The 15,078-nt window shown below is 45.6% G+C and overlaps 1 protein-coding gene across 6 annotated transcripts in view; it reads right to left on the bottom strand.

Moving 5' to 3' along the window:
- Window positions 1–15,078, bottom strand: part of LOC133481667 (kelch domain-containing protein 8B-like) — a 137,151-nt gene that overhangs the window by 18,485 nt on the left and 103,588 nt on the right. For 3 of the 6 annotated variants that reach the window (XM_061780832.1, XM_061780833.1, XM_061780829.1), the window contains one exon: window positions 9,159–9,260. The exons of 2 other annotated variants lie outside the window; for them this stretch is intronic. In XM_061780832.1, the coding sequence (XP_061636816.1) occupies window positions 9,159–9,260 (102 nt within the window). Of the gene's footprint in view, window positions 1–3,258; window positions 4,662–9,158; window positions 9,261–15,078 lie in introns of those variants that run through there. One more of the 6 variants, XM_061780830.1, reaches the window with a different exon arrangement.

Here is a 15,078-nt window from a genome sequence, read left to right as displayed (position 1 = left end):
GATATATATTGTATTTGATGTGCATAAAGTAAGATCAATGTGCGGCAGAGCTAGGGTTTAGTACGCCGGCGTGGTGCTGGAAATCCGGTGTATGAATTTTTATTTTTATTTTTTTTTACAAGACAGGACATTACAGTGCAACTACTTTGGTCTTATATGCGCCCTAATTTCTGAATGGTGCAGCAAATAAAAACAGAGGGTGCGTACAGGTGCCCAGTCATTTCAAGAGGAAAAAGATATTTCTGTGACTTGAAAGCAGACACATGAAACCCATCATGGTCTCTAAACCAATCAGAAAGGACCCTCTGTCTGATTGGCCATCTGCGTGTCTGTGTATGTTTAGGGTATATCTTTAGGGTTTAGGGTGTGTCAGGGTATGCACACCTGTTAGCATTTGCTCTTTTAAGATCTTTAGGGTTTAGGGTGTGTGCGTGTAAATATATATATATATCCACACACACACACACACACACACACACACAGACGATTTCCAAAACATTTGAATATCATGGAAAAGTCTATTTATTTTCATAATTTCATTCAAAAAGTTAAACTTTCATAGATTATAGATTCAGGGCCCACAATTTAAACAATTCCAAGTATTTATTTGTTTATTTTTACATAATTTGGGCTTCCAGCTCATAAAACCCACGAAATCAGGAATTCAAAAAAATTCAATACTGTGAAGAAATCACCATTTACTTCTCAGTCAAATAACTATTTTATTGTCGCTGTGATACAAAACCAAACAACAGCAGTAGCAGGCCCAAAGGACTCTCATAATTTAAGAATAACGCAAAAGAGAAAGAAGAAACAGATGCTATTTAATGTAAAAAGCATTTGGGAATACCACAATGATGAAGCTGTCATTATTCTGCTTTTGGGTTTATAGTACAAATTTAATTGCAAATGTAATGTAGAACAACAGTCAATACATTTTTTGATGGCCCATTTGCAAGACTGACTCCATGAGACATTCATATCAATTAAAGCACAAAAACAGGGCCAATTTCAAGATGCCACGTTATCATATTTCATAGCTCTGCTGAGACCTTCTTAATTTTCACTCACTTCTGCTTTCTTGCGTCCTCTAAACTCAGGTGCAAAGATGTCATTATACTGTACATCTTGCTAGAATCATGTCGTTTCCGTTTCCTTGGAGACTCTCGTCACAGGGTGAGAGGTTTGTTGCGCAACTGTGATGGCACCCAAGTGTTGGGATGGCTCGGCTTGTGACTACTTTATTATCCGTTAGTTTTATCAAAACACACACACGTTTATACACGCACACATACACACACTCACACACACTGTTCCTGTTGCTCAAAGGCTTCCCGTCATTGCTTTGATGTGTCGGTCCAGTTGTTCTATTTTTTTTTCCTTTCATTAATCCCATCCTTCATCTGGTCCTTCCTTTGTTGTTCTTCCTCAAGTTCACTTTCAATTCCTCTTTCATTTCTTTAGCCTATTATTTTCTTTCCAGATCTTTTGTCTGCTTCTCCTTTTTATAAACACACAACTCTGCAGTCATTTCTCCTAACTTTCCTCTGATCTGAGTCCACCCTACTTTCATTTTGGTTCTTTCCTCTCTTGTGTCAAATATTCTCCCTTTCTTATTCATTGCTTTAGATATTTTCTGAAACACCCAGTGATTCATCCCTTGTGTTTCATTTACATAGTAGTCGCTCACCAAATATCACCTAAGGTGCAGTATGTGTTTTTGCTATATTGGTGTTCCTGCTAAGGACTTGGGCTTTGGAACAAGAGCTTTATGGCTTGATTTCTTCTGCAGAGAAAATAACTTCCAAGTAGTTGGAGAGATGCTACTCTGCATGCTGGAGACTGTTGGAGTATCCTTGAAAGCATATCCATCCATCCAGTTTCTATGTTGCAGAAAATAATACAGTTCGTCCATTCATTTTCTTTCATGCTTATCCTCATTAGGGTGAGATGGAGCATACTGTACCACAGCTTTACTTTGGGTTAGGGTTAGGGTTAGTTAATTTCTTTCGGATTCTTCTTCATCGAAAAGAAAGACACCACTCTCCGGCCATGCATAGACTCAATGACATCACCATAAAGAACAAATCACCACTACCCCTCATTCAAACTCCTCTGCGATGCCCAGATATTCACCAAATTGGACCTGCGAAATGCCTACCACCTCATCCGTATCCGAGATGGGGATGAATGGAAGACCACTTTCAATACCCCCCTCGGACACTTTGAATATCCGGTCATGCCATTCGAATTAACCAACGCCCCTGCAGTCTTCCAAGCCTTCATCAACGACATCCTCTGTGATATGTTAAACTGGTTCGTTTTATTTTACCAGGATGACATCCTCATTTTCTCCCGTTCCCCCGAAGAACACCGCACTCATGTACACCAAGTCCTCCAGCGCCTCCTCGAAAATCGTCTGTGTGTCAAACCGGAAAAATGCAAATTCCACCTCTCCTCCGTACATTTCCTAGGCTACATCATTGCCAGGACAATTACAACCAGACCCTGCCAAAATCCAAGCAATCATTGACTGGCCCATTCCCACCACCCGGAAAGAACTACACCGTTTCCTCGGATTCGCCAATTTCTACCGCCGCTTCATCCGCAATTACAGCAAGGTCGCACGTCCCCTCACCCGCCTTACTTCCACCAGCTCCCACTTTCAGTGGACACCGACAGCATCCCAAGCTTTCAGCCAACTAAAAACCCTGTTTACCAGTGCTCCTATCCTACGCCACCCCGACCCCTCCCTCCAGTTCGTGGTGGAGGGTGACACCTTGGACACTGGGGCAGGGGCCGTCCTCTCGCAGCGGGACCCCACGTCCCAGAAACTTCATCCCTGTGCCTTTTTCTCCCGTGGCCTGTCCCCTGCCGAGAGAAATTACAACGTTGGCAACGGAGAGCTGCTAGCCATAATATGGGCATTGGAAGAGTGGAGGCACTGGCTGGAGGGGACTGAAGTACGGTTTATCATCTGGGCTGATCACAAGAACCTTTCGTACCTCTGTTCCGCCAAACGCCTTAACCGGAAAAATGCAAGCTCGCTGGGCCCTCTTCCAAAGCCGATTCAATTTCAGCCTCTCCTTCGGAGATGGATACCGCAACAGCAAACCTGACGCCCTATCCCGCATATACTCACCCCCCTCCACCCCAGCAAAACACGAAACAATCCTCCCTTCTTCCTGCTTCGTTGGTGCAGCCACATGGAAGATTGAACGTATTGTCAAAAACTACCGACTATTCTTACCCGATTCTGCACGCTCTGATGTCCTTCAGTGGGCCCACATCTCCAAGCTCACATGTCATCCTGGCATCACCCGCAAGAACCAATTCATCCAGCAGCACTTCTGGTGGCCCAGCCTCGTCAAAGACACCCGGGAGTTCGTCCAACCCTGCTCCGTCTTCCCCAGAGGGAAGTCTTCAAACCTGCCCCCAGCTGGTCTCCTGTGCCCCTTACCGATCCCGAGCCCCCCCTGGTCCCACATTGCTTTAGACTTCATCACCGGCCTGCCCCCTTCTGAAAGTAACACAATCATTTTTACTGTTGTCGATCGATTTTCTAAATATGTCCATTACATACCCCTTCCCAAGCTACCCTCTGCTTTTGAAACTGCTAACCTCCTTGTTCATCATGTTTTCAAACGCCACAGTATCCCCATCGACATCATCTCAGATCAGGGCCCCCAGTTCTTTTCCCTGGTCTGGAAAGACTTCTGTAAAGGAGTGGGCGCAGCAGCCAGCTTGTCTTCAGCGTACCATCCACAGACCAACGGCCAGACGGAGTGGGCAAATCAATCCCTGGAGTCAGCCCTTCGCTGCATTGCCACACGCAACCCCACCTCCTGGAGCTCATTCCTTCCATGGATCGAATACGCCCACAACTCCCTCACCAGCTCCGCCACCGGTATGTCTCCGTTCATGGCCTCCTACGGTTTCCAACCTGTCCACCACAGTGAGAATGACTGTGTTCCCATTTGACGGGGGAAGCCCAGAAACGAAGTCCAGGGCGATGTGCGACCAAGGGCGTCTGGGAATGGGAAGCGGACGCAGTAAACCAGAGCTTGGTTTAGAGGATGTCTTATTTTGAGCACTGACTGTGCATGCAGAGACAAAGGACCAGGTGTCATCTTCCATGGTGGGCCCCCAGAAGCGTTGACGGAGGAAGGCCAATTTTCTGCGGATTCCAGGGTGAAAGGTAAGTCACGATGAATGGGCCCACTGTAGCACCTGGGGGCGGACCAAATCAGGGACAAACAGGGAGTTCCGGGGACCCCCACCAGGATCAGCTTTTCTTCCTGGGCCTCCTTTACCAGAGTTTTTATTTCTAATGTGATTGAGCCCAGAAAGCAACAGGCAGACAAGATGGGATCTGGATCATTCTTGACACTCTCCAAGGCGAACTGGCGGGACAGGGCATCCGCCTTGGTGTTCTGGGCCCCTGGGCGGAAGGACAAGGTAAAGGTGAAATGGTCAAAAAACAATGCCCAACTGGCTTGACGGGAGCTCAGCCTCTTAGCAGAGCGGATGTATTCCAAATTCTTGTGGTCGGTCCACATGATGAATGGGTGTTCGGCGCCTTCCAGGAAATGCCGCCATTCCTCCAACGCCATCTTCACCGCCAAGAGCTCCCGGTCTCTGATCCCATAATTTTTCTTCACCTGAGACAACAAAAGAAGGCGCAAGGGTGGACTTTACCATCAGTCTGGGATCGCTGAGACAGCACCGCACCAACCCCCGCCTCTGATGCATTGACCTCAACTATGAACTGCCGATGTGGATCCGGATGAACGAGGATAGAAGCTGAGGAAAAAAAGTTTATTTAGCTCACAGAAGGCCATGTTGGCCTTCTCAGACCATTAGAAGGATGTTAGGGTTGATGTGAGCGCAGTGAGGGGTGCTGCCACCCGACTGTAGTTCCGGATGAACTGCCAGTAGAAGTTGGCGAAGCCAAGGAATCGCTGCAGCTCCTTTCTTGTGGATGGCGTCGGCCACTCAGTGACTGCAGCTACCTTGGCTGGGTCCATTTGAAGCTGCCCCTCAGCAATGACGTAATCCAAAAAGGTGGTCTTTGGAACATGGAACTCACACTTCTCTGCTTTAACAAAGAGCTTGTTCTCAAGGCGTCTCTGAAGTACTTGTCGAACATGTCATTCGTGATCTGCGACGGAACGGGAGAAAACCAGGATGTCATTCAGGTACACAAAAACACATTTTCTGATCATGTCACGCAGGACGTCATTGACTGGTGCCTGGAAGACAGCAGGGGCAGTGGTCAGGCCGAAAGGCATTACGAGGTACTCGTAGTGCCCTCTATGGGTCATAAATGCTGTCTTCCACTCGTCTCCCTCCCGAATGCGGACAAGGTGGTAGGCCTGGCGCAGATCCAACTTGGTGAAAACTGTTGCCCCGTGAAGGGGGGAAAAGGCAGAGTCAATCAGGGGAAAGTGGTACTTATTCTTAATGGTGATGTTATTAAGGCCACAATAGTCCACACATGGACGGAGGGTCTTGTCTTTTTTGTCCACAAAAAAGAAGCCTGCTCGCACCGGTGAAGAGGAGGGCCGGATAATACCTGCGGCCAATGACTCGCTGATATAGGTCTCCTGCCCTGGATGAGAGATGTTAAAAAGACGGCTGCTAGGTAGCGATGCAACCGGGCTGTAGTTCAATAGCGCAATCGTAAGGCTTGTGTGGGGGTAGAGAGGTGCCATGGTGTTTGCTGAATACTGGAGGTAGGTCATGGTAAATTGAGGGGACACCTGTTAAGTCAGGGGACTTACTCCGACTTCGACCACTTGGGGGCACCGCAGCAGATCGCAAGCAGTTCTCATGACAGAAATTGCTCCATGAAGTGATCTTGGGCACGGTCCAGTCGATGGTGGTGTTATGGAGCCTCAGCCAAGGCAAGCCAAGCACGATTGGAACTTGAAGACAAGGGAAAACATGAAAAATTAAAGTCTCAAGATGGTTGCCTGATAGCTTGAGGGAAACGGGAGCAGTCTCTTGCTGGATATGGGTGATCAGCCGCCCATCAAGGGCAGTGGCATTCTTGGGAGTGGTCAGAGCCTGTAAATGAATTTTCATCTGTTTAACTCGGCGGTGGTCAATGAGATTCTCGTCAGCTCCAGAGTCTATTAGGGCTAAAACGGGCAGAGACAGATCATTCCAGCAGATGGTAGCAGAGATCTGAAAACAGAGGAGGAACTTGCATTCTGACTCACCAACTCCTCCTTTATTGGCGAGTCTGCCAGTTTGATGGACGTGTGGGACAGTTTGCGATGTAGTGGCCCGCCTCTCCACAATACAAGCACAGATTAGAGGTTCTCCTGCGTGTTTTCTCCAAATCTTAGAGTTTTGTTCGGCCAAGTTGCATGGGTTCACCGATCTCGGGAAGCGGGGCTGGTGACGAAGTCTGCGGCTCAAAGGAGGATTTGAGAGTGGAGTGCTGTGGAGAAGGAAGATGGGTAGGCCGAGTCTGTGACCTCGATTTGCATTCCCTCCGCCGCTCACGGAGACGACAATCCAGTTTGATAGAAAGATCAATCAGCTGATCTAAGGAGCTTGGCTCATCCCAACTCGTCTTTAAGAGACTCATTTAGAGCCCCCCAAAAAACTTCCTGTAGCGCCTCATCATTGAAATTGCTCTCGGCAACGAGAGTCCGAAAAGTGATCGCAAATTCAGCCACACTGCGAGAGCCCTGTTGGAGTGACATCAGTCGTTTAGTGGCCTCCCTCCCGCGCACCGGTTGGTCAAAAATCTTCTTCATCTTCATGGAAAAAGAAGAGTATGACGCACAGACGGCTAACCGTTTCTCCCATTCCGCCGTGGCCCACGACAGCGCGGTACCCCGGAGACAGCCGATGAGGTAGGCAATTTTAGCGTTGTCGGTGGAGTACGACTGCGGTTGCTGTTCAAACACAAGTGAACACTGGACCAAAAAGGCGCGACAAGACCCTAGATTGCTGTCGTAATGGGCTGGTGCGGTTCACGCATTACGTGGGTGAGGGGGGCAGTGGGAGCGGTGGATGCTGCAGTAGGCGGCTGTGCGCAAGGTTGGAGTGAGGCAAATTTATTTTGGAGGAATGTGAGAGCTTGTGAGAAGTCACATACCTTTTGAATCAGCAGGGTGAGGGCTTGGTCGTGTTGCTCTAAAAGCATGCTCTGTCTGGTAACTGTTTGGGGAAGGGGATCTGTCTCCGCTGGGTCCATGACAGGCCAGACTATGCTGTCAGGATTCAGGTTGCAAGTTGGACCCAGATGCAGAGAGGACAGGGAGGTGAGTTTGTGAATAAAGGTTTATTGCAGCTTGGAAGCAAACAAAGGAACTCTGAGAACTAAATCCAGGATTGGCTGGGTTCCAATGAGGACCGGTCTGGCAGGGTAGGAGTCTGTGTTGTCGGTGGGCCGCAAGAGGTGAGCACTGGTTTGCAGGGAGCAAGGGCAGATGGCAGACTGGGGACAAAACAAGAATTAGGTAGAGATAACTCATTAGGTCTTCAGGAAGCAAAAAGATAGGCATGGTGGCTAGGCTACGAACTCGATGTAGAGCGTTGATAGTCTGGCAACGAGTTGGAGTCCCACAGGGTCTTAAGAGCAGTCAGGTGTAATTAGGATGACGAGGTGCAGCTGCTAGACTCCAACACATCAAAGCACGTGCAAAGCACTCATGACACACACACACACACACACACACACACACACGGGCTGGACTCAGGTGCTGAAACAGCAACCCTGACTGGTCCGATCTGCGGAAAGGAATAAATGGTGCGTGGACCTTCGTCGTTCCCCTGCACCTGAGTACAAGGTGGGTCAGTCCATTTGGCTTTCCTCCCGTGACCTCCCACTACAAACAGAATCCCGCAAACTCACTCCACGCTTTATCGATTCATTTCCCAAACACTCTGCATGCCTATGTGCTTGATTTTATACACCTGTGGCCATAGAAGTGATTGGAACACCTGATTCCAATTATTTGGATGGGTGAGCGAATATATTTTGCAATATAGTGTATCAGTGGTACATTACTGCTACTTGTATTGTGCAATGGTCTAATGTAGTGTAGTAAGCTTAAGTCACCTTTGAGTTCAACGATAAATCTTTGTAATGTTTACCAGGGGCGGTTTCTGACGTGCGATATGGGCAGCCGCCCAAGGTGGCATTCTGTGGGGGGGGCGATCAATTTACCTGATCACGTGGTGAGAATGGTGAAGTTGGCACTGCTGCAACTAAATGCAACCGTCGATATGCAGTCGTTCGTGTATTGTACACCACTCTCATATTTGTTTACACTTGGTTTGTCTCGAGACAGAGCTGTCCAATTACTTCTTTTTTTGTTTTGTTTCTAACCAGAGTTAAATAATCCAGCCAAGAGACTGTAATAGTCTCTATTTGCGAAAGGCTACGTGTGTCCCCGCGAGGCTCTGTGAGCGGCGATGCACATGAGCAAATGATTGACTTACTATTTGGTCACACCTCCTGACTCGACAGTCTCTGATTGGCTATTCTTGTCATTGCATGCCTTGTTGTAAAATAATAATTAAAATTAAATTACAGGCATAAAATGGGGCCAAAGAGGGACGATTTTACAAAATCTACTGTCAGACCATAGAGTTTTAACAGATATAACAAGTGTTTTTTTAAACTGCATATTCTACCTTTAAATGTTTATTTTTTAACTAGTTTTTCAATTAAATATTATTCATAATTTGTGCTGAGCCATACTCCTTGTACCAAACTGCTTTTAAAGTTCGTCCATCATTTTTGTTAGTGCTTGTCCTCGTTAGGGTCATTGGTAATATACATACATACATACACATAAAATTGTCCTCAAATGTTCAGTGCTGTTCTGGATGATGGTACCAAGATATATCCATTTTAAAGGGTACCAAAGTGTATTACCAGAGGGTACCGCCCCAGTAAAAAACCATTGTACCCCTAAAGATACAACAATGCACTTTATTTTCTTGGAGTGTACACTATGGTAATGTATTATGCTTTCAGAAATCACTTAATTTGTATCTTGTTTGACAGAAAGCAGATCCTGAAACTTGAGAGTGAAATGGCTGTAAACTCCCCCCCTAAATGCCATCTTCATTCAAAGAACAATACAAGAACATTGAAAAAAGTGAAAATAACAAGGTCAAAAAGTACTGACCGAGACCACCAGCCACAATGACCCGTCCGCCCAAACATCCTGCTACAAAGTCAGCCCTCTTCTCTCGCATCTTTGATGTTCGACTGGGTTTGATCCAGATGCCTGATACAGGTGACAGAGAGGACCAAGAGATTAGTCCTGATTAATCTTTTACCAAATAAATATATTTCAAAGATGAGATCGTGAGACAATTCTGTATCTAACATTTGTCCTTGACAGAATCATGGGGAGCCGGAGCCTCTCCCAGCTACATTACAACATCAGATCTTAGCTGAACAATACATTGAACTTTGGAGCCTGCAGTAGCAACAGGGATTTTCAACTCAATGCTAGCACATTTGTTATAGTAAAAAGTTTAGATATTCGAAGGAGTCCGGCAGAACCAGGAAAGATCAAAATGTTGACGGAAAATTGGAGGCTTAGTAGACACATCAAAACGTGAACTGGAGTCGCAACAAAACCCAAATGAAAAATGTGGTTATGTAATGCACCAAATTCATGATTCAAGTTGATATGAATGAGGTCGGTCAAAAAAAAAATTACCAAACCAATCAAGCACATCTGAGGATATACAGAAGAATAGACCCCTGAAACAATTGGCTTGGTTATTTCAATAGCAGCAATTTCATTAGAACTGAATAACACCAAAGTGCAAGCAAAGTTAAAATATTGTGAGAATACTCAAAAATAGAAACTCGAAAATTCCAACTAAATTCTCGACTTTTTCTTGGATAGTAAAAAAATCTTCTCCTAATTCTATTCTTGCAGCATTTGTAACTTTATTCTATTTACCTTGTGATTTTCTTCTAATTGTACTATTTTTTTAATCTACCAATGTCCCCCCCTAAAAATAAGGCACTTCCAAGTGGTAACCTAATACAATGTAGATCTGTTTTTGTCCTGATAGAACTGGACCCCAACAAATGTGACAAAACACCCGTTCCAAGTTTCTAACGGCGCTTTCTCATATGGCTTTAGGAAACAAGACGTGTGTGACAGGTCAGCTGTTATCTCACCTCACAGCATAGTGTTTGTTTGTATGTGCACCTCTTTCATGGATTGGGGATTGTCTCTTCATGACCCTGTGCTTGCGGTGCCGGTGTCTGTGGGGGCGGGATTTTCTTTACTCCTTCCGGCCTTTGAGGAGTGGGGGTGGGACTGATAACTGAACAGGCCTCCGAGCATGTGCTGGTGGTGTATTCGCTCATGTTCCACAGATAGTGGGGTGGTGCCAACTGGCGTCCGCTTTGGTTCCCCTTTCCAGCTGCGAATGGGGGACGGTGGGGCCCCCTGTCGCTCCTCGAGCCTGCTTCCTCCTCTTCTTTCCAGTCTTTGCGCCCCCCACCCTCTTTCTAGGGGGGGTTCAGGGGTCTGTGGGGCTGGTTGTGCCAGCCCTCTCTCCTTGTGGTTGTCTCGCCAGGTGGGCCTGCAGGAGCCATGCCTCTTAATCACTCACTTAGCACACACTCACACCTTTGGGCCCTTGCAGCCTCCGCTGGGTGGCTGGTTTTGGGGCGCATCGGTGGGGCTAGTGGACCACCCTGGGTCCCTCAGTGTGGGTGGTGTCCCGTCCACTGGGCCACTCTCGGGTGGGTTCCTGGGCCCTCAGCCCCCGTGGTGCAGGCGCAGCAATTACAGGTCACTTCTGAGGGTTATTGTGCATGCGAGACAATGTTAATTGCAGATACTCACCTCTGGTGCTTATTTGCTTGGTGTGGGGCCAATCACTCATTGTGATAAATAACTTGTAACTTTGCAAACTTCCTGGGTATCCCCTCACTTACATTCTCTCTAAAGATGTTCAGAATTTAAATAGCCGGGTCCAGTACCTCTGTCCTGCATACTTCCACTCCTCTCCTTGTCCTGTCCAGCCCTATCCTATATTGTCCTGTCCTTCCTTCACAGGGTTTAGCACTACTGCCCCATGCAACCCTCAAATCTAATGTGTAATTGTACTAGGCATATAATGATTTACTTTCCTCATCTTTATTACAGCTAATGTCCTGTCTTTTGTTGTCTTCTCTTCCTATATTATTTAGGGATCTTTTCACTGTATCGCCCCTTTGTTGTTTCTGTCACTCCCCTTTAGAGCTTTGTAATGTTTTACTTAAATTTTCAATAAAAAGCCATCAGAATAAAAAGAACCACATCTTAGAAACTGTGGCACAGTAAAACTGTTCCGGTATAAAAGGGATACAGATCCTCCTTCTGTTTGACCTAACAGCTGAACAGGACAAAAAAGGGGAAAAATATAATATATATCCATCCATCCATTTTCTGTCCTGCTTATCCTCACTCGGGTCACGGGCGTGCTGGAGCCTATCCCAGCTATCTTCGGGCAAGAGGTGGGGTACACCCTGAACTGGTTGCCAGCCAATCGCAGGGCACATATAAACAAACTACAATTCCCACTCACAGTCACACCTACAGGCAATTTAGAGTCATTACTCAACCTACAATGAATGTTTTTGGGGTGTGGGAGGAAACCGGAGTTCCCGGAGAAAACCCACGCAGGCACGGGGAGAACATGCAAACTCCACATAGGAGAGGTGGGATTTGAACCCCGGTCCTCAGAACTGTGGGGCAGATGTGCTAATCAGTCGTTCATTGTGCCGCCTCATATAATATATATATATATATATATATATGCACCTCTTTTAAAGCCTGGGGATACTGACTTCCCATGAAATACTCACCACGACTGAACAGTACAAAAAAAAATCACTGGAGTAGTACTGCATTAGCAACATCAACGGCAAGAAATATTTTAGACGTAAGAACATCTTTTTTTTCTATTCAAGTTTTGTGCGTGCAAATAGCTGATAATGTCCTGTTTACATTTCTAGGCTCCTCTTCAAATTTTACTCTGAATCTCTACCCAAGATAATTGTTGGAGAGGAAAGGCTGTTAATGTTAACAGATAACTGAATGTGGCCGGAGAGCTGCAGTTAGAGGAGGGAAGGGAGATGCCACTAGCAGTTCACTGACATATTTTCTGTGTGCAAAAGATCAGTTATTCAGCCGTAGATAATAGGAAAGTTAGATAACATGCAAATATATGAGGAGAGGAGCCTGGAGTTACGTTTTCAGAACGGTATTCAAGCTTGTAACAATTTCTGCTGAGTGCCATGTCATCGATAGATAAACTCACAGAAATAGCCATGACTTGTTGTTGGATTGTTACCCCTCTGGATCTATTCCTTATTGAAAAATAATCTGTGAAATTTTGCTGAAGCAATGTCTAGCGATTAGTGGTATACAGTTTTATTTTTTGCTGGTAACAAGCATGTGGGAAAATTATATATAATGGTCTAATGAAACTAATGGGGGCACGGTGGTCGATTGCTTCGAGCGTCAGCCTCACAGTTCTGAGGACCTGGGTTCAATCCCCGGCCCCGCCTGTGTGGAGTTTGCATGTTCTCCCCGTGCCTGTGTGGCTTTTCTCCGGGCACTCCGGTTTCCTCCCACATCCCAAAAACATGCATTAATTGGAGACTCTAAATTGCCCGTAGGTGTGACTGTGAGTGTGAATGGTTGTTTGTTTGTATGTGCCCTGCGATTGGCTGGCAACCAGTTCAGGGTGTACCCCGCCTCCTGCCCGATGACAGCTGGGATAGGCTCCAGCACGCCCGCGACCCTAGTGAGGAAAAAGCGGCTCAGAAAATGGATGGATGAAACTAATGTTGACACTTTGGCCACAATGTGAAAAAGTACCGGTATGTTTGGCATGAAAACAGTACACAAAAACACCATAACCACATCAATGTATGGTAGTGTGATCTGAGTGTCAGTCATATTCCAAAACCTCCTCATCAACCATGACGGCGATGAGGTTGCATATTGACAGGAAGTGGAGCGGCTGGTGCTCTGGTGTGGCCAACACAACCTGGAGCTGAACACGTTCAGGACTGTAGAGATGATTAAGGGCTCAGGAAACATCCTTTGCCACAGCTGCGCCTGTCCAACTGTCCTCTGTCAACTGTTGAGACTGTTGAGTCACTCAGGATCTGAAGTGGGAGACCAACATCAACTGCATTCTCAAAAAGGCCAAGCAGAGGATGAAATTCCTGCGGCTTCTGAGGAAGCACGGCCTGCCACAGGAGCTGTTGAGGCAGTTCTACACAGAAGTCATCGCCTTAGTCCTGTGTTCATCCATTATAGTCTGGATTGGCGCTGCTACAAAGAAGGATAAAATCTGACTGCAACATATCGTTATGAACGCCTGGAGGATCATGGGACCCCCTACCCATTCTTGAGGACTTGCACACTGCACGAACTAAGACAAGGGCAGAGAAAATTCCCTTGGACCCACAACATCCTGGTCACCACATTTTCCAGCTCCTTCCCTCAGGTAGGCACTATCGAACAATGCAGACTAAAAACTGCAGACGTTCCTGCACCTTCTTCATTAATTTCTTAAGCAGTTAAATTCCAATTCCATTGTGACATGTTGCCAGTTTTGCACATTTCTGTTGGGACATTATTACATTATTACAAACATTATAACCATCCTCATTGTTGTAGCTTCATTCGTCATAACTGTTTTTGATTACTACTGGCTACTTACGTGCTTGAGGACTCTCTGCACCTTTTGGACAATTGTCATTGTATCAGAGTTATTGCACAACTAGTCACTTTAAATTGCTTTATGACTCAGCATCATTTGCACAGTTGTCATTGTATCATTACTGGTATCCTTTCATTCCTCAATGACTCTCGTTACTTGGGTTTTTATGTGCTAAATTAGTATTTTGTCACAGTGGATTTTTTATTTTCATACTAGAGCGGCTCCAACAAGAGGAGACAAACTCCTTGTGTGTTTTAACATACTTGAAGATGATTCTGATTTGAATCTGATTCCATATCAACTGTATAACTAGATTACTGTATGCACTGGTGCCTCATGCAAAGAACATTTATTTTGTGGGTAATGTGCGACGGGAGCTAACAGTATGCTAAGAGTACATATCACAAGCATTAAAAGCCTCATGAAGATCAAGAGACACCACTGCACCAACACGTCGCTCCAGGCCTAAAGATGAAAAAAGACGAGCGTGTGTGTGTATGTGTGTGTGTGTGTATATATATATATATATATATATATATATATATATAATATATATAAACTGCCTGCGATACTGTATGTGTCTGGCGGATTCAGCTGGAGCAGAGCGTGTTTATTTAAAGCTCTGAATCAATCCTGTCCCTTCTCCTGTTTTGCCATTCCAGACAGTAGCACTCTGCAGCCTTCACGAGGCTCAATAAGACACACATACAAAAAAGACATGAGATAGAAATAGAAAGACACACAAATCAGCAAATACTATACAATCAGATACAGCAGAGGTGGACACACACAGAATGTATGTCAAATTGTGCGGACAAAAATACATTTCCATGTCATTTCAAGGAATACATGGAAATGAGGCATAGTGACAGTAGATTGTATTGTGCTCCACTTAATGCATGTGATCAGAGCACACAACCACAAGCTCACAAGCCCGCTGAGACCGCTTCACTTCTGGAAATGTGAAAGGCGCGCTGATTTTCAACGTTGATGAGATTTCTCAGGTCAGCTTACTTTTCCTTTTGTCTTGAAAAATTCATGTGATGGGTTTTTTTTTTTTTTTTTTTACATAAAGGTTAGGGCACTTATCAATGCCGTTACAACTGAACCACGATAATAATAGCTGAAGCATTTATATCTATAAAACTCCAGGGTTTGGGGTGGGTGGTTGTAGAATGGCTCTGAATTACAGCTGACTGGCGCATGACCCTAACATTATAGTTTATTCTTACATTCTATTTGGGGGATAAATATGCTTTATTTATGTGTTCAAATTCAATTAAAATACAATTTTGTTCGGTAAAGAACAATATAGCTTGAACTTAACCAAGCTCCTCAGTAAATGGATTTCTA

The sequence above is a fragment of the Phyllopteryx taeniolatus genome, chromosome 1 (assembly GCF_024500385.1).
Source record: "Phyllopteryx taeniolatus isolate TA_2022b chromosome 1, UOR_Ptae_1.2, whole genome shotgun sequence".
In the NCBI taxonomy this organism is placed as follows: Eukaryota; Metazoa; Chordata; class Actinopteri; order Syngnathiformes; family Syngnathidae; genus Phyllopteryx; species Phyllopteryx taeniolatus.
The sequence above is the reverse complement of the archived record's forward strand: the minus strand, read 5'-3'. Positions and strand labels throughout refer to the sequence as shown.